This window comes from Haliotis rufescens, unplaced genomic scaffold, assembly GCF_023055435.1.
Source record: "Haliotis rufescens isolate VD_foot unplaced genomic scaffold, xgHalRufe1.0.p SCAF_149, whole genome shotgun sequence".
Taxonomy (NCBI): domain Eukaryota; kingdom Metazoa; phylum Mollusca; class Gastropoda; order Lepetellida; family Haliotidae; genus Haliotis; species Haliotis rufescens.
In genome coordinates, this window is record NW_025963834.1 from 120,390 (window position 1) to 144,174 (window position 23,785).

Sequence of the window (23,785 nt, forward strand, 5' to 3'; positions counted from 1 at the left end):
CTTGAGTAGGTCAGTCTTCCCTACAGGTATCCACCTCTGGAGTAGGTCAATCTTCCCTAAAGGTATCCACCCCTTGAGTAGGACAGTCTTCCCTAAAGGTATCCAACCCTTGAGCAGGTCAGTCTTCCCTAGAGGTATCAACCCCTTGAGCAGGTCAGTGTTCCCTAGAGGTATCCACCTTTGGAGTAGGTCAATCTTCCCTAAAGGTAGCCACCCCCTTTAGGAGTCACTCTTCCCTAAAGGTATCCAACCCTTGAGTAGTCACACCTCCCTAAAGGTATCCACCCTTTGAGTAGGTAAAACGCAAGTCAGGTCGAAAAAAGGCCTCGAATCGCCTTCTTCTCTCTCAGCCAGCCTTCTAGAAACTGTCCCATCTCGAACATCCGCAAGCAACAACCAGGGGCAGATAACTCTTACTGAGCTCCACATTTCACATATGAACAACACTACAGTCTGTCACATAGCGCAGCATTTGAGTTATATCAGGTTATTGACGCCCAGTGCTTCTGTAAAACGTGTTATGCTAATATTCATACTAACCGCAACAAATATTTTTTCAGATGTTCATTAACTGATATGAACTTATTACAACAAACACACGTCATGTAGTATACAGGAAGAACACAAATATAGGAAACATCATATGACATAGAAAAAAAAGGAAGGTATGAAACTGGTTTCACACTGACTCAAACTCATAGCTCATAATTATTTCTGATGATAGTATGCATTTAATCCATATCAGATGAAACTCAATGAGTAACACTTCTGATCTGACTGATACATTTGACGGAAACGTTATCTATAAACGAGTAATCATATGTGTATATGCTAATAAGCTAATACGGATTTTAACCAGCGATAAGCATAACTATCTAAAAATTTAGTTATATCGACACTGAACAAGTCGAATTTCTTTTCATTTCTCAAGGTTCAGGTAAAATTTGTGAGGCAAACACATACACTAATGACTCATATTACAAAGAAAACTAATACAGTCCGAGCTGAGACGCGTATAAGGCCTGGCGAAGACGAAATGACACCGTCAATTTCAGTTACTGCATCGTTCCTCCAGGAACACCACAACTGTACCCGTTTCGCTTTCATTGACTTCACTGTACATTGCATTCGAGTGTCGAAATGCATCAGGTGCACCTCGCTCCCTGGCCGGTACATTTGGCAGATAGATATCTTCATCTTCCTGATGTCTTTCTTCCCTGCAACAGAAACATTTAAAACATGTTCACACTTGTGGCCAATACCAATGTTTCTATCACATTTTTAGGATGCTTTCCCTTAGTATGTGCATGTATGCATTCATGAAACACTAAATGTATTCTGAAAAACTTAAATCGATATCTCACTCCAGTGAATGAACACTTTCAGCCTAATTCAATGACAGATAATGCTTATAACGTTAAGAAAATATATAATGTGTCTTTTAAATAACATGATTATTTTGTCTCATGACAACTCCTAAAAATATCACCTTTATCTGGTTAGTTGATGAGAAGTAAACATGTCATTTGACAATGGGATTCAAACATCCTGTTGGAGGACGGGTGGCCTAGTCGTCTAAGGCGCCGCGATTCGCTGTGCAGAGTTGCGTCCCTTGGGCACGCCACAAACCTATGATTGTGGGTTCGAATCCCGGTTCGCCCGATTATGTTTCTATTTTTGTCAGCACCATACCCGTGCTCGTGGATTTCAACGAAGTTACTGTACTGTAAGATTGTTTTATTTGTTATAGTCATTGTATATTGAAATCAATCTGATTAACCTGGTTAGATAAACATGTTACACACTATGTCGCAGAAAAAGCGATGTTACGTTGGTATTTTATCAATTAACATAATTCGGAATTTTGCTAGACTAGAATACATTATCTGTTGTTTGGAAATAGCATGGTGTTTACAAAAACAGGAATCAGTGAGTACCAACGTTTACAAGCAAATTCACATATTACATACTCACCGATTTCTATTCAAATATTTGGTGAAAGATGTATAAATTGTCACAAAGACGCAAAATACTAAGAACAGCGATGCTGCCAGTAATCCAATGCGGACATACTTCCCACTTATATCTGGAAACAACAAGAACTGACGTTTGTTTTTTTTTCTTGCATGCAACATGCAGCTGTTGACCATTTTTAGGGCAAAACTCACGGACCTACGTAGTTGTTAAGAACATTTGAGAAGGATGACAATCTTAAATAATCTTAAAAACATAAATCCAATGATGGGACATTTTCACACCATTCTATCATGTCTTTTCCATAGCGAGGTCGACTATTGTACGTACTTGGTCACATCATACCCCGCTGACGACATATGTAGTGTCTGTCCGAATTTTAGATAATTCACTTAAATCCACGTGTGCACAAATTGAAATGTGGAATATTGTGTAGAAATGAACACTTGTTCTTGCTAACACTTCGTTCCGGGAGCACGGGTGGCCTAGTCGTCTAAGGCGCCTTGATTCGCTGTGCAGAGTTGCGTCCCTTGGGCACGCCACAAACCTATGATTGTGGGTTCGAATCCCGGTTCGCCCCGATTATGTTTCTAGGTTTGTCAGCACCATACCCGTGCTCGTTTTCGAGACCTACATCACTTCAGACTGTCCTCCTACATTAAGCTGATACAACTGGAAAACTGTTAAAAACTGTTAAAAACGGCGTTCACTACTGTTCGTTCCTGACAAATAATCACTCGTCTTAACAGCAGAGTGAAAGTCACATATGTGTTATACGTGTTTTATAATTCGAGCATATTATGCATCGAAAAGCATCTCAAGTACCCTCATGTATGTACATGCACCTACAGTATTACTAAGGGGGCTGTAGGTCAAATAAGTTTGAGGAGCGGTAGGTGCAAGATAGGGGACATGGTTGGTCTTTGTGATAGTGGTTGGATTAAGTGCGAGGGGAAGCGGTCAAAGAGTCATGTGGAGTAATGGTGGTCTACGAAATACGGGTGCAGATATAAAGGAGTGTATGTGATAGGGGCAGTGGTTGGTTTTAGTGATATGGGTAGTGGTAGTCTAAGAAATACGGAGCATGGTAGATCAAATATATATTGGGAATTGTAGTTTTAAGCGATGAGGAGAGTTGTATGTCTAACAGATGGAAGGGATGTTAGCTCTAATATATAGGGGGAGAGGTAGGTCTAAGAGATGATGGAGTGGCTGGTCTGAGAAATGGGATAGTGTTAAGTTTTTTAGTTAAAATATATATGATAGGTAGTAGTGATTCTAAGAAATAGGGGGAGGGGTTTGATTTAGTGATAGATGGAGTTGTAGCACTATGATATAAAGAAGGTCTGGAAAAAAGAAGTTGCTGTTCCACTAATAATTGGGCGAGTTGTTGATTTAAGTGATAGGGTGAAGTTGGTCTTAGTGAGAGGGGTAGAGTTAGGTCCAAAATATAGGGCGTGATAATGATAATACGGGAGCTCTTGGTCTGATCCAAATGGGGTGGTGGTAGATCTAAAAGATGGGTGTTTTGTAGGTCGTAGGCACATGGTGATCTGTAGGCATAATAAACAGAGGAGGTGATGGTGGTCTACGAAATACGGGGCCAGATATTGTAGATATGTAGGATTAAGATATGAAGAAGGTCTAGAAAATAGTAGATGCTCTACGTCAAATAATCGAGTCTGGACCAGACAATCAAGTGATTGATAGCATGAACATCTACGCATTTGGGATACGATGACATGCTTACCCATGTGGGAAATTGAAACCTGGTCTTCGGCACGTAGAGGAAACGTTTGGCTAGAAGGCCCCACTGCCCCGACATCAGATAATAGATCTAAGAGATATTAGGGGATCTAAGACATGGGGTAGTGGGAGATCTAATACATGCACAGACACTCTGAAACACTGGCAGGGGTGAATTGGTCGGGATCAGAGAAAGGGGTCGAAACTTGTGTAACAGGAGCATTTTGAAGGAGGACTAATGGTTGTCAAGTGCCCGGCATGAGAGGTATCGGTTGTGGCTACAGAAACATATTGAATGAGGGTAAGAGGCCCGGAAGGATTGATGAGGTGGTCCAAGTATAAGATAGATGTGGTGACAAAAAGAAACATTTTGAAGGAGGAGTAGTGATTGGTAGGAATTTGGAACTTGTGGTCGTGGTTGGTGTAAAATGAACATATTGAAGGGGGACTTTCTTGCAGATTTCGTTCTTTATGATTATGGACGTTATTTTGTCACTTTAACTTCTAAAGTCGAGTCCTATGAAAATACCTTCTTTGTGAGGCACCTTCTCGCATAACGTGTAATGCATACCATCATATAAAGGTATCTTGTTGAGCGCATAATCTGACTGACACGTGTACACACCTTATTACAACCAGGCATAAGATCATACCTACCCCGACCGCCTCCTGGTCTAGTGGTAGAGCGTCCGCCTGGAGAGCGGAAGGCCCGGGGTTCGATCCCCGGCCGCGTCAGAAGAAAAGGGACTTAAGGGGCAAAAACAAGGACTGGTCGGCTCGGAGTTTGTATACTGTGTCTGAGTGGGGTATTCATGTTAAACTGCGGCATGGTATCTCAGTGAACTAGCATTATAAATCGGCATCAGTCCGGACTAGTACAAGCAGCCACACAAACACACACGTACATCCACGTCGCTATATAAGTGCAATAATCTTGGACGCGACGTTAAACCCCATTTCACCTCACCTCATACCTACCCGGTTTGTCATCACATGATCCTGTCGTCCTGTTGCACGGCGTACACCCACTTGAACAGTTCTTACATCCAGTCCCGTAGTAGGAGTCTTCACATCCAGAATAGCAGGAGGAGCCCAGCTGACAATATCCTCCATCACAACCACCTGGACATGCTGTACAGTTACCTCCTGGACTGTAACATGGCTTGCCACACCCCGGACCTTGATACCCTGGGACACACCCCTCAGTGCAATTGCCATTGCCAGTGTTGGAACTTATGCATGTGTTATTTCTGCAGTTATCGCTGCACACAGACATGCATTTCTGATCGTAGTACCCAACTTCACAGCCTGTGATGCAGTGTCCTGTTATGTTGTCACACTCTGAACAGTGTTGGATGTCATGGCATTGGGTTGCTGAAATATTAAAAACAAATATTATTACTTGGAACATATGCAAGTTACAAAAGCAATATTGCAGAAAGTATTTCACATGTAAAGCGAACATGTATTTGAAAGAGGTTACCCTGAGATTACACTGAGTCCAAGGACAAGTCACGTTTACGATGTTCTTCATACCAAGCACCTGCTGCAGAGTTACAATGGCGTAATGATGATGAGCTGAGCATCACTGTCGGGGCGGACCAATAATTCCAATCATCGATTAGCAGTTCTGGCGGAAATGAGGAATGCAATTCTAGGAAGTTAAAACCTTTGAAAAACTTGACAGCACGGGCCCATCCCACATGAATGTAACCTGGTAGTGGCTCTGAGAAATAGGGGAATGGTTTCTTTTAGTGATATGTGGAGCGGTAGGTAGGATATATGCAGGATTGTAGGTTTAAGAATATTACAGGAGGTAGGTTTAGACAAATGGGGGATAAGTTGCATGCTCAAGATATAAGGGGAGAAATAGATCTAAGATATAGACTTAGTATAATTCCAGGTTTGTGAAATAGATGAGTTTCAGATCTAAGTAATTAGGGAAGTTGTATGTCTATGACATGGGGGTAGAGTTGGATCTAAGAGAAAGGGGAGGGGTCGGCCAGAGAGCTTGGGAAGTGGGAGGACTAAGATATTAGGCGAGTGGTAGATTTAAGAGATAGGGTAATTGTAGGTCTAAGAGATACTGGCAATGGTAGGTCTTAGCAATGGGATAGTGATAGGATAGTCAGAAAGGGGAGTCATAGATCTAAGAAATAGGGGAACTGTAGGCTAGCGACCCGATGGAGTTGCATGAGTAAGAGATAGAGGGAGTGGCAGGACTAAGTGATGGGGTAGTTTCTGGTTTGTGAAATGAGGGAGTTGCGGATCTTAGCTACAGGGTGGGCGGTTAGTAGGTCTTACATACAGGGAGAGTGGTAGATCAAAGAAGGGAGTAGTAGTTCTATGAGATAGGGGGAGTTGTAGGTCGAAGAACTTGGTTTAGGTGTAGATCTAAGAGAGAGTAAGTGAGTGAATGAGTGAGCAATTTCAGCAATATCAATGTGGGAAACACTAGACATGGACTTCATGTAGCCATGTGGGGTATCGAAAACGGGTCTTCGACATGAAGAGCGAACCTTTTTTCAGTAGACTAACCCACTACCCGATAGTAGATAGTAGATCTAAGATTAAGTAAGATATCTATAACATGGGTTCAGTGGGAGATCTCACACATTGGGTCGTGGGAGATCTAATACATGCACAGACACACCAAAACGCTGGTAGAGGTCAGGAAGGGTTTATTGAAGCCGTCGGCATCAGAGAAAGTGGAAGTAGTTGATGTGGAAGAGTGAGTGAGTGAGTTGGGTTTAGCGCCGCTTTTAACAGTATTCCAGTTATACCGCGGCGTGTCAGCTTAATGTGGGAGGAAAATGATGCAGGTCTCAGACGTTTACCACTTCGTTGAAACCCGCGAGCACTGGTATGGTGCGGATAAACCTAAAAACATCAGGGCGAACCGGGATTCGAACCCACAATCATAGGTTTCTGGCTTGCCCAAGGGACGCAACTCTGCACAGTGAATCGCCGCGCTTTAGGCGACTAGACGACTAGGCCACCCGTGCCCCCTGATGTGAAAGAAGCATATTGAAGGAGGACAAATGGTTGTCAAGAATTTTTGAAGTGCCCGGCATGAGAGCTAGCAGTTGTGGCTACCGAAACATAATGGGAGGGGGTCGGGGGTGGTCGTTGTGGTGTTAGATGAACATATTAAAGAACAGTTAGCAGATTATGGACGTAATTTCTGTCACTCGTATTTTTAAGTTAAGTACTATGACAATACTTCCTTTGTGAGGCATCTTTTCACATAACATTTAAGGCCCACCACCATATAAAGCTATCTTATTGAGCGCATAATCTGACTGACACGTGCACACCTTATTACAACCAGGCATTAAATCATACCTACCCGGTTTTTCATCACATGTTCCTGTCTTCCTGTTGCAGGTCATGCATCCACTTGAACAGTTCTGACATCCAGTCCCGTAGTAGGACTCTACACACCCAGACACACAGGAGGATCCCAGCTGACAATATCCTCCATCACACTCACCTGGACACGCAGTACAGTTACCTCCTGGGTTGTAACATGGCTTGCCACACTCCGGACCTTGATACCCTGGGACACATCCATCAGTGCAATAATCATTGCCAGTGTTGGACATTATACACGTGTTGTGTCTGCAGTTATCGCTGCACACAGACATGCATTTCTGATCATAGTATCCAGGGTCACAATCACTCATGCAGTGTCCTGTTATGTTGTCACACTCTGAACAGTGTTGGTTGCCCTGGCACTGGGTTGCTGAAATATTTACATAATTTACTAATACTTGAGACATATGTCACATGCAAAAGCAATAGCAGTAAGCATTTCACATGTGAACCAAACCTATATTTGAAAGAGGTTACACTGAGACTACACTGAGTCCTAGGACAAGTCACGATTACAATGTGCTTCATAGCAAGCACCTGCTGTGGAGCTACATCGAGCAATGGCGTGATGTTGATGAGCCAAGGATCACTATCGGAGCGGACCAATCATTCCAATCATGGAATCGCAGTTCTGGCGCAAATGAGGAATGCAATTCTACGAAATTAAAACCTTTGAAAACCTGACAGCACAGGCCCACCCCACTTGTTTCCCTATGTAACGTGGAATTATCATTCTAAGCAGCAAATTATGTAACATGAATCGATATTGAAATTCCATCTGACAGCATAATATATACTTTTAACACCCTTACCAGCAGAATAAATGGTCAAGCAGCCAACGCAGAGCATCGTCAACAAGCCCATAGTGTTCTGAATAATAGAATAAACAACAGTTTCATTGTACATATACACTTTATGCAAGTGAAAAGGGGTCAGTCGCCTGAAACAATATATTAAAACAAACAAGATTTTGACTGATGTGATACCTCCATGAATGCTGATATGATCTTAGGATTTGCATGGCTACGATTGCTCGATTGATTCTTTAGAGAGCTATCAGATAAGACACATAAACAACGAGTGTACATGATTTTTATTATATATTTCTTTCCCTTCATATGATCTATTTAAACCGAAAGCGCAGGTATCCCAAATCACCGCTAACAATATACAGAGCAATGTATATACTTACTGTTGTTAGGATGATGGCCATCTTGTAAAATCCGATTAGATAAATGTACACACTCATAACCAGTCTGAAACTAAAACCTAAACTTGTTGATGACTAACATAGCTGCATTATAATATAGGGAAGATGATATTGGATCAATATGATTTTGCTACAGAAGGAAATGTTTTCTCAGGGCAAAAATATTTCAGTAGCGTATTAAGGGTTCAAACATGGCAAACATATTTTTGTTAATACAACCAAGGTTCATAGGAGATGATTAATATAGTAACCTAGTTGACCTTGTATACACCATGCCCATAGCTCTGTACGTTGTAGCCTGCAACCTCGGGGAATCGCGGTACTTTTTATGTACGCTAAACAGAACCAAATTTTCCCAACAACATTTATAATTATTCATGTTCTCTATATCAGATGTCATTTATTTTATCTAACAATGCATATCTTACAGATAAAAGTTCATTTAGTTAAGTACCACCGAGTAAAGGGCCTCGCGCTCGGTTTGATATGGGAGAAAAACCCATCGTATCGCGGTAAAGCGTAAAGTTGTGTATGGAGGTCCCAAGTGATCAGCTTTCATGTTCCCTGTAGTACATTACTACAGGGAAACATTGATATTAATTAAATAGTATCACTTTTTTGGTCCTCCAAAAACTTTCACAGTAACATATACAAACATAGAGTTGCAACACCCGTGTCATGTCGGGAGAATATACAACAACACTACAACAATACTGGTGGGAAACAGCACTAAAACTTACACACAAAAAGTAAAATGTGGTAAAAGGACGTGTATCGTGATTAAAAGAAAACAATTATTGAACTTCATGGCTTGCTCAAACATCTTTGACACGTTCACTTGGCAATTTCAAAATATGATGTTGGAAATCTGAAAATAAGATGTTCACTTCCTTATACGTTTGTCCTTAGTAATTAACTGACCCAAGTGAATGGCATTTGTTTTGTGAAGAGTGAGTGAGTGAGTATGGTGTTACGCCGCTTTAAGCATTATTCAAGGAATATCACGGCGGGCGACACCAGAAATGGGCTTCACACATTGTACACATGTCGGGAATCGAACCCGGATCTTCGGCGTGACGAGATAACACTTTAACTAGACTACCCGACCGTCCCGTTTTGTTAAGAGATAGCACTAATGCTATTTGAATTGTTAAAGCCGTCGATATCATATGTTGAAATACTGTCATACTGGTTGTGTCATTTTTTGTCTTAATCTTTGTTCCTTCAAAATATACCAGACTTGACTTTTGTCTATATTCAAACCACAACGCACGATTTCGTTTGAGAGAGAGGATATTTCCAAAGAAAAAGAAAACATATGCTTGACATCGTCATATTCAACACATATAGTCGCTCTGTCCTGATTCATCTAACAGTATTAGTCACGTTATGGCTGAAATATTGCCCATGTGACTTAAAACTTAACTCACTCACTCACTCATCTAACAGTAAGAACAATCACTCCTAATTTACGCAAGGTAGTTGGGTATAATTTATTACCATTAGTTTCGTTCCAACTTTCTTCATCCTTGATAGTAAAGCTAATCTTAAGGAAAATGCAAGCCTCTAAATATTATATTTGAACAAATTCATAAGCCATGCCTTATGATACTCATTAATATGATGGTTCGTGTCATATTTAATGTAAACAAGCCTAAAACGTATACGAAATACATCCTCGAACAGATAACTATACACGCATTATGATATTAAACACATTGCAAAATAACGAAAATGATAAGTGGATTTTTAAAGTAAACTGCCCACAATATATACTGTTACTGCAGGGGCAGTCGGGTAGTCTGGTGGTTTAGGCGTTCGCTCGTAACGCCGAAGGACCGGGTTCGAATCCCGACATGGGTACAATGTGTGAAACCCATTTCTGGTATCCCCTGCAGCTATATTTGCTGAAACGCTGCGTAAAACCATACTCACTCACTCACTCGATGCTGGGGATCGCTCAAAGCTGAGAAACTTGGCTGAGGTGAAGATGGGTGATGTTTTAAACCTGTGTTTTTAGTGCTAAGTGTTGGAAAAATCCTCCCTGACTTGATCCAACAATCACCCACTCTCCAAAGTTGTGTAACTGCCAAAATGTCAAAAGAAATGTGAGGTAAAATCGAACTTCAGCAAATCCTTGATTACAAATCTAATGTTTCAACCGAGTAACTGAAAAGTATATTAAGATAATCTAGTTAGTCTGCACCACATACGCTGATTTATATTGTTGTCTCCTATAGAAATATTGTGATCGCAATCACACTATGTGTTTTCACTTGACATAGTTTCAATGTGATAGTTATTTACGGTCATGTGTTGTTGTGAAATGTATTTCACCTTCCTTCTCACGGGGAAGTCTGCCTCCACGCTCAGATCCAGCTATCTCTCTTGTGCCCGCCTCATGTGTAAAACATCTCGAAACAAGCTGTTTTAAATACATGAATGTTATTGCCAAGGGCACAAATAATACATTACAATGGTATTGATCAGGCTACACTTTGTTTACATGTTATACATAGTTCACATATGTAAGCATGATGGCAACTGTCTGGTTACAGTATGTATAGTGAATAGTTAATCAAGCGATGGCTTATATGACATATATTACAGCATACACATTACAATGTAACATTACACGTTTAGATATTGTAACCATATAAAAAGAAATATAACATATACACCATTATAATGTCATACAATAAAGCTAATCAAACATTATTCTGCAATCAAAACTATCTCTGGGTGATAGATGAAACATCATGGATTGTTCAGAAGTTTCAGTACATAAATTAAAACAAGCTAATTTTTTTGTGTGATATATATTGGGTGTGGCAAGGATATATATTTTGTTACCAACCAGTTGAAAGGAGTAATATGGTGGGTTATCAGATCTCATTGTTTGTTAACTGATTGATGCCTCAAAGGAAGCCACACATACATAACATATGTTACGATAATAAATGTACATACAAATTGAAATGTTGAGAGCACAAAATTGAACTCAAGAACATGTGTCTCAGTACATTCCAGAACTACTGATTTAAGCCACCTCATGTATGAGCATATCATTAAACTTCAGCAGAGGCACCTTTGCACAATGACTTGCAATGGTACACGGTGCTACTCCCTTCTCTGCCACTGAGTATTAGGTATATCTAATATAAGTCTCTCATTGTTGAACGCTTCCACGACTGTTGATATCACCCCATCACAGTCACGTGTTTGTTGTCTTTCTGTCACTCTTTCATTAACGGTGTTTTCACACACATGAGTCGTCAATGACGTCGTATATTTGGGCATCGATGTCACACGGTGACACACGTGATTCGCGATTCGCAGTAATGTAGGGCTGCACAAACCTGTTGGGATAAGGACATAACTTTAGTCAAATAATCATTGACATGTCAGGCTACTGACTGTCTTAAAAATATATTTTGTAGTACATCGGTATCATTTATCCACATGCTAATGGCATTTGTATTCATTGAAAACATCGTATAATCATCTTCTATTGCATTCCTAAGTAAGCTTCAGTCATTGATTGCAATGTTTCAATTGACTCTTTTCATGTCTCCCGATGTTAGTCTTCAATGATATCTAACTAAAGTTAACAAAAGTAGTTGTGTGCTACTACTTTCAAATTAATAGTTACTTTTAGAAATACTAAATGTACGAGTTTCCTGAGAACTCACGTCATATGCCAGTAGTCTGAAACGGTAAATAATAGAAATTTGATACAGTTTATTTAACTGGTAAATGACATATCTGCTAGTCGTTTGGCATCTTATAAATTATATTTTATGATATCTGTGAAGGTAGGAACAGGGAGACTGTTGATTGCTACTTCTAAGATGCTTTGCTTAATGGTCGAAGGCGCCGACGGTTCTTCGTCCTGTACACTCATTGAGTTACGTCATAATTGAATGACGTCTTGTCGCTGTTCAAATTGCCTCCCTAGTGAGCTATCGCATCCTCGGTAGCATCGTTCTTCCATTACCGCCAAGCAGGATGGCTCATCCACATCATTTTTTGGTTAAATAGTTTCTTTTCACTTGTCTAATATGTCAATATTATAACGTTGGCAGAAATACGGCAAGATTATGTGTCCGTACAGCATCAGTGACACACTTGTCTGAGGCGGACACTGTTGCCTCCCATTTATGTCTGTCTCAGGACAAAGGAATGGGTCAACTGCAGTCCATCCCAAAGAAATGAGTAATCCTTGAAAGGCTTCATAACCAAGAGTGTAACGCAATATTGTCATATACCTCGCTGTCGCAGTTGCAGTAACATATATACATTTTTTTTATGGAAACAAATATGTAAAGAACACCGGAAGGCTTTATGCTTTAGTTCAGAGCAAGAGCATTTGTTTACACACGAGATACAAGTCTGGTCACGTGACAAGCATACACCAATGGTGTGCTCACCGGAGCAGAAATAGCATAACGCGAACAGAGCCGAGTAAGTTTGAGCGGTTATCAGCGGTTGTTTACAAACAAAGGGCGTCCCGTCCCTTTAAAGGAGCATTGCGTGTGTGCATTTGCAATCTGTGCTACGTAGATTGGTAATACCTAATATGCGGTGAGCATCATGTGTGTGTTTTACCTTCCTTCTGACGAGGAAGCCGGATGCCTCAACACTCTGACTTCGGTATCTCTCTTGTCGCGGTCGCATTTGTAAAACGCATCACAAAACAAACAGTTTACCTGTGAATTAATTTTATTGCCAAGGATAAAAGGGTTTAATACAAGGGTATTTCACGTTGATTACATTTTATTTATCCACATGACTGCACCTGCCTGCTTTACAGCACGTGCAGTGATCTCCAATCAAACAATCATGTACGTCATATACATACACCGTACAAATTACAGTGTAACATTACATATTTGGATATTGTGAATAAGTAATAGCAAATACAAATTATAAAGTATAATATAATATAGCATACAAGGAAGCCAGTCAAATATTTTATTGTTGAAATATTGTGTGTGGCAATGGTATGCATGTTGTTAATCACCATATGACAGGAGTGGTAAGGTTGGTTTATTGTTTTTACGCCTGTGAACTGACCGATGCTTAACTAAGACATGCATACATGAATTGTATAATTTACGGTAATAAATACAAATACATAGTGAAATATGCATCTCAATTAATTGTGATCACGGCGACAATGAGGACAGCAACTCGTGCCTCAGTACATCCCAGCAGTGTTGACTTAAGTCATGCATTAGTATATGATGAAGTTTAATCAGCAGATGTTCCTTTGCACAACTGTTCATTTTGACTCACAATGGTATACAATGCTATCCCAGCCTCATCACTGTCATGGGAATCACACTCTGGAGTCTCCAATGTCTTCATAGCCTTGACCATCACTATTCTCCAGTGGCACATGTGTACTATGTGTAGGTGTAATGTAGGGCTGAACAAACCTGTGGGGACAAGGACATAACATGAGTCATACACTTATAGACGTGGAGGTTATTGCACATGTGTACTATGTGTAGGTGTTATGTAGGGCTGAACACACCTGTGGGGACAAGGACATAACATGAGTCATATACTTATAGTCATATACTTATAGACGTGGAGGTTATTGCACATGTGTACTGTGTGTAGGTGTGATGTAGGGCTGAACAAACCTGTGGGGACAAGGACATAACATGAGTCATATACTTATAGACGTGGAGGTTATTGCACATGTGTACTATGTGTAGGTGTTATGTAGGGCTGAACACACCTGTGGGGACAAGGACATAACATGAGTCATATACTTATAGTCATATACTTATAGACGTGGAGGTTATTGCACATGTGTACTGTGTGTAGGTGTGATGTAGGGCTGAACAAACCTGTGGGGACAAGGACATAACATGAGTCATATACTTATAGACGTGGAGGTTATTGCACATGTGTACTATGTGTAGGTGTTATGTAGGGCTGAACACACCTGTGGGGACAAGGACATAACATGAGTCATATACTTATAGTCATATACTTATAGACGTGGAGGTTATTGCACATGTGTACTGTGTGTAGGTGTGATGTAGGGCTGAACAAACCTGTGGGGACAAGGACATAACATGAGTCATATACTTATAGTCATATACTTATAGACGTGGAGGTTATTGCACATGTGTACTGTGTGTAGGTGTCATGTAGGGCTGAACACACATGTGGGGACAAGGACATAACATGAGTCATATACTTATAGACGTGGAGGTTATTGCACATGTGTACTATGTGTATGTGTGTTTAGGGCTGAACACACCTGTGGGTACAAGGACATAACATTAGTCATATACTTATAGACGTGAAGGTTATTGCACATCCCTACATATAGCTTGTATCAGAAGCCTTACAATTTGTATTTGCTGAATACATCATGCCATCTGTGATTGTGTGTGTATAGGGTTTTAATGTTTCCTAGAGACGCTATCTCAGGCAGTCATATTTGTGGATTGATTGTATTGTGTCATTTCACGTTTTGCTTATTCCAATCTGATATTAGTTTTCAAAATATATTTAATGCAACCTTAAAAAATAAGTCTGCAACTTTTTTCCGCTGATTATTATTTTGTTTAAATACTTCAGGGATTAAATATAAGTATTTTAAAAAATGTGGAAGAATAGTTTTTTCCAGAACTCACCTGGTATTCCAGTAGTCTGCAAAAATAAACAATAGTCATTAAACAATCCAGACAACTGTTAATTACATATGTCGCTTGTAGTTTTGGAAAATGTGATGTATTACATAAGATGATGGTGGTGATAGTACTTTTTAGACTGTGGATTGCTACATAATCACTATTGGCTGCTAAGGAGTTTTTCAATTACCTTTTTTAGCTGAACATTTCCAGTAAATCACTTTCAGTTGCTAAGAGGGAAATATTAACGTCAAATATGAAGTACATTATTTTGACAAATTTGTATAATGTATTATCACAAACATGCGGAAGTGATCTGACGTACGTTACGAGTTCAGTTTCTTCAAGGAAATAGTGCTACGATCGCTTTGTGAAAACAGCCCGTAGTCTCGTTTGTCAGATGATTATTAACGTCGTCGTGAATGAAAGCAAATAAGTTTAATAAACCTAGGAATGACGACATCTCACAGTAATATCTATCACATCTACTGACACGTCATTATACACACAGTTAACACGACATAGAGCAAAATAAATATTACACATAGTATATAACCTTTGACATTCTTCCAACGTACGAGGCAGGCCACAGCAATGAAGACTAGCGGGATGCACACTACAGAGGTCCCGATAATAATGGCAAAAGAAAAAAAGGCGAGATCCGTACTTTCTGAAAAAAGAGTGTTGTATCAAACAGAAACCATCCTACCTAAACGTAACACTGGCTATATTGTTTCCATTAGTAATGTCCTCTGGTCGTTTAGCATCATACCTTTGGCAATACCTTAAGAATAACGACACTTAATTATTTTAATATGTTACAAGTCATTGATCTATACTTCAGTTCGTACCTTTCGGCTGGGAAGCAATGATAAGTATATAAATTTCTCGTTCGTCGAAAGCAAAGATGAAAGTATACGCCCCGAAGTCCTCCTCAGCAATGTCGGAAATGGTGAGTGTATACTCGTAGATGTTTGACATTAACATTTTCATAGTGTAATTGTACTTATTATTGTGTGTGATGTCTTTTGGAGGCCCATGTCTTTCAAAATGCAGTTTCGTTACTACATGGTCTGGGTAGGCACACAGAGTGAATGTTATTCTCCCAGAAGGCGCTTTTCCGTTGTGAGGAGCTTCAGTTTCACAGTCATTTACAACGTGTTTCCTTGGACTTGCTGGAAAAATAGAAATAAAATGTGAATCGACTCAATTTGATAAAGAACTAAGGTAGTTTCTGCTTGACTTTTATTGTTAATAGCCGAACGTTTACAGATTCCCAAGAGGTGATAATTTTGTGCAAGCTATTAGTAAATAGTAATTTCACAACTGTCTGATGATTTAACGCCCTCACTGAAAAAAACGAAAGATGCACATTGTCTTGTAGTTTCATTGTACTATGGACGACTGGAAAACTAAATTAATCACATAAACTACTGAATGTTATAATTACCCTGCAACTCTACAGCCAGTAAATGGTTTTCAAATGTGCCAGAAGAGCTGGTCACTCTACAGTAATGCCTCCCAAGTTGGGAACAACTGCTGATACGTACAGCACGTTCATACACAGTGTTATTATTTCTAACCATGTCCATGGCGGGTATGTAGTTTGGGGTGGATCAAGCATAAACACATGCTAATGATTAAGTGGGAAACGTACAGCTTTTGGGAAGAAGCTTATTTATAATTATTGACATGGTTTTGTCACTTCTATTTCTAAAGTTTCTTACATCCAGACCCATGGTAGGAGACTGCACATCCAGACACACACGACGATATTCTGATTGACATTCTCATGCCTTGATAGTGCAGCAAAATAACAAAACATCTTTAGCATAACTGTTTAGTATATGTACCGAATATCGACACAGCCATGTAGATGCTGCAGAGGTTGGTCAGCACAGTCATGTTTGTTTTCTGAAACACATGAACATATTATCTGATGAACACACGTGCAGTACACTGAGCACATGGTGTAGCTGGTTGAAGGTGTGGCAACATGCAAGAAAAAACGTTCTTGTGTTATCACATCATGTGCTAAAACCAGACATGAAAACATTATAAGGCATGTTTTCTTACTGAGTATTTCAGGAAGGTTTACGCAAATGTTAGTTTTGAAATGTGTCTCTGAAGGCAACGATGCGTGGTGTCCGTATAGCTTGAACACTGTCAACACGTCGTCTTATGAGTGTATTTAAACTATATTCACAGCAAAACAAGTGTAGGCTTCCGTTCCCCGGAAACCTTCCTGATACCTTCAGCAACCTTCAAGTTTGTTGGTAATTTTCAGACATTTTTTTATATGTTACACACTCAATTGAACAAAATGCACCCCCCCCCCAAGTTTTGACATTTTTGGAAGGAGAACGGATTATTCAAGAAAGAAATATAATAATATACTTGGTATTGCTGAAAGACGACTGTCTCCTGTATCCTACTGCCCTGCTATAAACATCTACTTTATATACATTTCAATTAATCACACACTACTATTTTCATCTCCCATCAAACGAGGAAAATGAGAATTAAGACGGAAGAAAAAAATATCAAATCTATTGATATATGCAAATACCGAAACACGAGGAAGAAAGATGATTTTGCAACCAAAACTTTATCTTAAAGTAGATAGCTTTATATACTCACCGCCAAAAGAAACGCGAATGTCGTGTATGATGGTTAATATGTGAAGATATGAAGACATGCTCATATTCAAGAGAAAGTAGATAGTAGATTGGTTCCATGCGCAAACAAACATACGGGAATGTTGTGTGAACCGATGCTCATGAATGCATCACATGTGACGTCATAGATCCATGACTCGAGATTTGTCTCGGGCAGGATTGGCGTGTTTAGTTTGGAAATCACGTGTAGCATATCGTGATTAGAACAAAGTCACTCCGTGGTAACACTTGACTGCTTTGTTATATACTGGCACGCATTTGAAACATATCAATGGCGTAGATAACTCTCTATATGTTTCTATCGTTCGCGTTTCTTTTGGCGGCGAGTATATATATTGATACATTATAGTCACATTGTAGACATCAGTCAAATGTTAAAAAGCAGGATACAAAATCAAATTCAGAACTTTTGTCTACTGAAACACAAAGGCAATAACATTCCCCATTTGCACATATGTGAAACAAAGCGAGGGCCACATAAAAGGACAAGGAGATTTAGCAGTTTTTATTGAGTCATTTATATGCTTAGGACCAGTCACTACCTATGTGTAATCGAATCTGGGGACCCGGGTGGCCTAGTCGTCTAAGGGGTGCGATTCGCTGTGCAGAGCTGCGTCCGTTGGGCACGCCAGAAACCTATGATTGTGGGTTCGAATCCCGGTTTCCCCAAAATATTTTTCTAGGTTTGTCAGGACCACAGCCGTGCAAGTGGGTTTCACCGAAGTGGTAAACGTCTGAGACCTTTCCTCCAACATTAAGCTGACACGCAATGATATAACTGGAATACTGTGAAAGGAATACTGTCACTAATTTCATAGCTACCAGCCCAATCATTATGAGGCGTGTCACCTTTCTCCCGATAACTTGGCCTGTTGACCTTCGCGCCTGTGTTGGTCACCTTAATACCAATGAGCACAGCATGTTGACCGTCGTAACTGGGTTAGCACCCTGTTGACACATTAATACCAATGAGCATAGCATGTTGACCTCCGTACTGGGTTGGCCCCCTGTTGACACATTAATACCAATGAGCATAGCATGTTGACCTTCGTTACTGGGTTGGCACCCTGTTGACACATTAATACCAATAAACATAGCATGTTGACCTTTGTTACTGGGTTGGCCCCCCGTTGACACATTAATACCAATAAACATAGCATGTTCACCTTCGTTACTTGGTTGGCCCCCTGTTGACACATTAATACCAATAAACATAGCATGTTGACCTTCGTTACTGGGTTGGCCCCCTGATGACACATTAATACCAATAAACATAGCATGTTCACCTTCGTTACTGGGTTGGCCCCCTGTTGACACATTAATACCAATGGGCATAGCATGTTGACCTTCGTTACTGGGTTGGCACCCTGTTGACACATTCATACCAATAAACATAGCATGTTGACCTTCGTTACTGGGTTGGCACCATGTTGACACATTAATACCAATGAGCATAGCATGTTCACCTTCGTTACTGGGTTGGCCCCCTGTTGACACATTAATACCAATGAGCACAGCATGTTCACCTTCGCTTGTGTGTTGGAGTTCACTCGCTAATACTAATAATTGATGTATGTAGACCATGTAGTCGAGCTGAGACATTAATACCAATAAGCTAAGTCAGTTGACCTTCGTCCCTGTGTTGGTTGAGTTGGTACACAATTACACAGTGAGAGTGAGTGAGTGAGCGATTCGGGTTTAACGCCGCTTTTAATAGTATAACAGCTATATCGCGGTAAGTATAATCAGTTGACGTACGTTAATGTGTTGGTTAAGTTTACCAATCAGTAGAGTCAGCTGACCTGAGTTTATGTGTTGGTTGAGTTGACACATTCATTTCAATAAACATAGTCAATTGACCTTCGTTCCTATGTTGGTCGAGTTGGCACATTAATACCAATGAGTATAGCCTGTTGACCTCCGTTAATGTTTTAGTTGAGTTGACACAATTACCACTCAGTAGTCAGTTGACCTTTGTTCTTGTGTTGGTCGAGTTTGCACATTAATATCAATACGTATAGCCTGTTGACCTTCGTACGTATGTTGGTCGAGTTGGCACATCAATACCAATGAAGCATTGCGTCGCTACGCCAAATACCCAGGTTCGATTACCCACATGTGTACAATATATGAAGCCACTTTTCCGGGGTCCCCTGACATAGTATTGCTAAAATATTGCTAAAAGAGGCATACAATCATATTCACTCACTCATTCGTCATTCAACTTGCAGCATTAAAATACAATCGCGTGGCGAATGATGAATTTTTTTCGTCACTCAAATAACAACTTTAAAGCACATTAACAAAAACGAAAGACGAAAATATTTGGTGAATGGTCATTTGAATGACGAATCCGATTGTCTTTTCTTCATTCGTTTATCATCATTTGAAGGAGGAAAGGTTATTTTATTCTTCATTCGAATGACGAATCCGAACTATTTTGTCAGATATTATTCAACTTGCAAGACAAAATACAACTGATATTCAAAGACTTGACGAAAACGAATTATTTTGCCAATTGTCATTCAATTTACAACATTAAAGTCCCCTTTAACGCTAGTAACCTAACACGACATCATTCGAGTGACGGATTCTAAATATGTCGTCATTCGTCTTTCGAAGAACGTCAGTAGTGACAGATCTTCTCACCTCTGAAGACACTGATGTGATCCATGCTGTTTCTGTATTCTTAAGCATGATTTCATAATGAAAAAATGTGTATCTCGATTAAAAATATGATCACGAGACAAATACCAATATAAAATAGGCATTATACATTTGGCCTTGATGCATACATGGCAAATGACGAATGAGTTCATCTTTCGACATTCAACTTACAACGTCAAAACAGACTGATCTGTTGTCATTCAGCTCCAAATGTTAAAATTCAATCGAAAGGCAAAATACGTCGCCATTCGTCATTCTTTATTTAAATAATTAACAATTTTCAAAGCCCCCCTCTCTTTTACTGAATAAATAAAAATAAATTAGGAATATTGGGGTAGTACGAACATCCTTAATCAATGGGATTAACCAATGTAATAACGTTAGGGGTGTTGTTAGTTAACGTTGTCGTGCAATATCAATCGTGCAAAGCAATTGACCAAATATGACATTATTCAAGTGACAGATTCCAAATATGTCGACATTCGTCATTCGAAGACCGTCAGTTAATGACAGATCTTCTCACCTCTGAAGACATTGATGTGATCCATGCTGATATTGTATTCTTAAGCATGATTTCATAATGAAAAAAATGTGTATCTTGATTTAAAGTATGATCACGAGACAAATCCAAATATAAAATATGCATTATACTTTTGGCCTTGATGCATACATTATTGCCCAAGGTTCGATTCCCGCCATGAGTACAATGTGTGAAGCCCATTTCTAGTGTCCCCCGCCGTTATACTGCTGGAATATTACAAAAGCGGCGTAAAACCATACTCACTCACTCACTAATATATAATTTGTCAATCGGCATTTGCCATTGTAAATGGTTTTAATGTTGTAAGTGTTTTGTCTTTCCTCAATCATGAGTGGTTGTCGTCAGGGTGGGATGTTCATGTTAAACTGTAGCATGGTGTCTCTGTGGGCTAGAACTATATAATCGGCATTGGTATGTGGCTGCTGAGCATTGATATGAGCTGTTTGTAGACGATTTATAATCTTCTGACCTGTAGCTCGTCCTCCAGTAGCATGATGAACGATTGCTCCTGATTTTGAAACTTCCTTACAAGGGAATTGTAGCTTCTTCTCAATGTCTGACAATATTCTTTCAGAACTTTCAGAAAGTGTTCATGAGATCTGTGAAGAATCAATCCATTTTATTCAAACAAAAAGGGCAAAGAAGTGACAGCATCACTAAGTACTATGCGCTAGACGTAATGTAAAATATTTCAAATGTTCAGAATTTAACATTTAACCTCACATCGGCTGTATTGTATCCATATAGTGAAGAAATATCAATGTCATTTTTTTAACAGGCCATTCCGTTCCTGAACGAAAGCTGTTTACAGATGGACAGATGGCTATATATAAGGTATCTTGGCAAATTCATAAGACACAAGGCATCGATTCACTTTCTCGCCCATCCTGCAGTCAGTCTTTGAGAAAGTTTCCTACACGAAACGTCACGCATCACAATCAGACTTAAGGTAACTGCTAATCGATACAAAACAACTTGCGAGAATATATTCCCTGAATTGAGTAAAGTGCGTTAATCTACAATTGCAAACGAGTGTAAACACATCCTTGAGAGAGCAATGGTATTATTTTTTTTCTGTACAGAAATCAGCAAATTTTCGATTGTCAGTTAGTGCTCGTGTTCATTTGTCACACAAGTTATGGATATATTCATAATCTTGCTGCTTGTCATGTTATTCTTATTTACAGTTTGTACAATAAAGGATAGAGGCATCAACAAAGCCATTGTTCATAAGTATACGTTGAATTTAATAAAGCAGTGTCTAAAACCAACGTATATGTACACAATCTATAGCTGTTAATGCATAATAACACCCACCCGCCCCCTTTAAACCCAAATTCAAATCAATGCCTATATGGATATCTTAAAGATAACATATATATTGAATTATAAGCATTAGTTTTGTTTAGAAACTTGATATGAATTGAAGCACTTCACTTTAAAGCATATGTGCAACACTGCTCTCTTGTGAAATGAGAGTCACGGCGTCGTGACGAGAAGTAATACATTAATAACACATGCATGTCAAATTTATAAAAGAAGGCCAGTACAATAACTAGAATATCACAGTCTGTTTTAAACTAGTTGAGCAAAATTTAAAAGCAGGACAAATTAACAACACAATATAAAAATGGGCTAGAGATCGCCATACTGGGGACCATGGGGACTTACAGTGCCTTTGCTTCCCGCATGGACCCCGGCAGGATTTATATCATCATCATAAAAAAGTACTGAACATCAACAAGAGAGCAACACTAAAAGTCTTGGAACAGGATACACATTGCTGTTCAATATCGCAATATGAATCCACTACGACAGATGGGATTTAACGTGCATGTATTTCTCTCATTTCACCGAAAACACTTTTTTTGTGTCTCACAGTGTGTGATAATGTTTTTACTGTTGCCCCGCTGAGCTAGAGTAAGGCTATCTTCTCCTTTATCTGAGACCAGAGAGAGATCTGACTTGTGAGACACCAGCAACTGGAAGACATCCTCATGTCCACACACAGCCGCCATCATCACCGGTGTCCAGTTATACCGACCTCGGACATTGATGTCATAGGATTGGAGCAGAAACTCCACACACTGTCTGTTTCCGCCACGACAGGCCAGATGGAGCAATGTGTCATTGAAGTGGTCAAGCTGCCTCAGTTCAGGATCCCTGCAGTCGTATGTTTACAGTAGATGCATTCGTGCTCTCACCAGTGACTTCATAAGCATATTCCATGGTGTGACTGTGGTACTCTCTGGGAAAACAGGCGAGATACTTCTTTTAGTAAAGGGCTGTCCCTTGTGATCTATCTCTCCTGCTAGTGTTAGTTGTTCTATGATTTGTCTGCTTCCTAGGGTATATGCATCATCACCAGTGTTGTCAGTCAGTGACAGGTCTGCGACTTCACGTTTCAGATATTTCACCACAGCAGCTTGATCGTCAAACCAACCTTGTCTTGAGTGTTGATGTCAAACTCATCGACAGAGCTTCTGGTGTATTTCACCATATGGAGGTGACCATGCTGACTAGCAAGATGTAGAAGAGTATGTCCATCATTGTCCACCTGAGTTTGCTCAGCATTATGTGAAACCAGGAATTTGTACACAGCAATGTGGCCCCCACAAACTGCCCTCATCAGAGGAGTGTAACGATTACGTCCCCTTGAGTTGACACCAAAGCTGTCAATGACCTTCTTGACAATGGCTGTGTTACCACCATGGCAGGCTGCATGAAAACATTATCCTTCTCAGAAGTTGTCAATGATTGATCACCTCCCTTTGTTGCAATAAGATCAAAAACATCCTTCTTTCCACTGCGGGCTGCCATCATTATTGGTGTCCATCCATTTTCCCCATGACTGTTAATGTCATATCTGGTCAGGAGATACTTTATGATGCACTGGTTTCCAGCCTGACATGCAAGGTGCAGTAAATTGTTCCCAGAG

General features: G+C 39.9%; 1 protein-coding gene and 1 long non-coding RNA gene across 2 annotated transcripts; both read right to left on the reverse strand.

Moving 5' to 3' along the window:
* Positions 1 to 4,643: 4,643 nt before the first annotated feature.
* LOC124117607 (multiple epidermal growth factor-like domains protein 11) lies at positions 4,644 to 8,352 on the reverse strand. Its single transcript, XM_048395811.1, has 4 exons — positions 8,288 to 8,352; positions 7,908 to 7,965; positions 7,070 to 7,465; positions 4,644 to 5,094 (listed from the first exon to the last, which is right to left on the reverse strand). Exons 1-4 carry the CDS (start codon positions 8,342 to 8,344, stop codon positions 4,679 to 4,681), a joined length of 927 nt encoding a protein of 308 aa, XP_048251768.1. The 5' UTR covers positions 8,345 to 8,352; the 3' UTR covers positions 4,644 to 4,678.
* Positions 8,353 to 15,999: 7,647 nt separating this feature from the next.
* Positions 16,000 to 16,459, reverse strand: LOC125379930. Its single transcript, XR_007220964.1, has 2 exons — positions 16,412 to 16,459; positions 16,000 to 16,136 (listed from the first exon to the last, which is right to left on the reverse strand). It is a non-coding gene; the product is annotated as an uncharacterized LOC125379930 (long non-coding RNA).
* Positions 16,460 to 23,785: the final 7,326 nt, after the last annotated feature.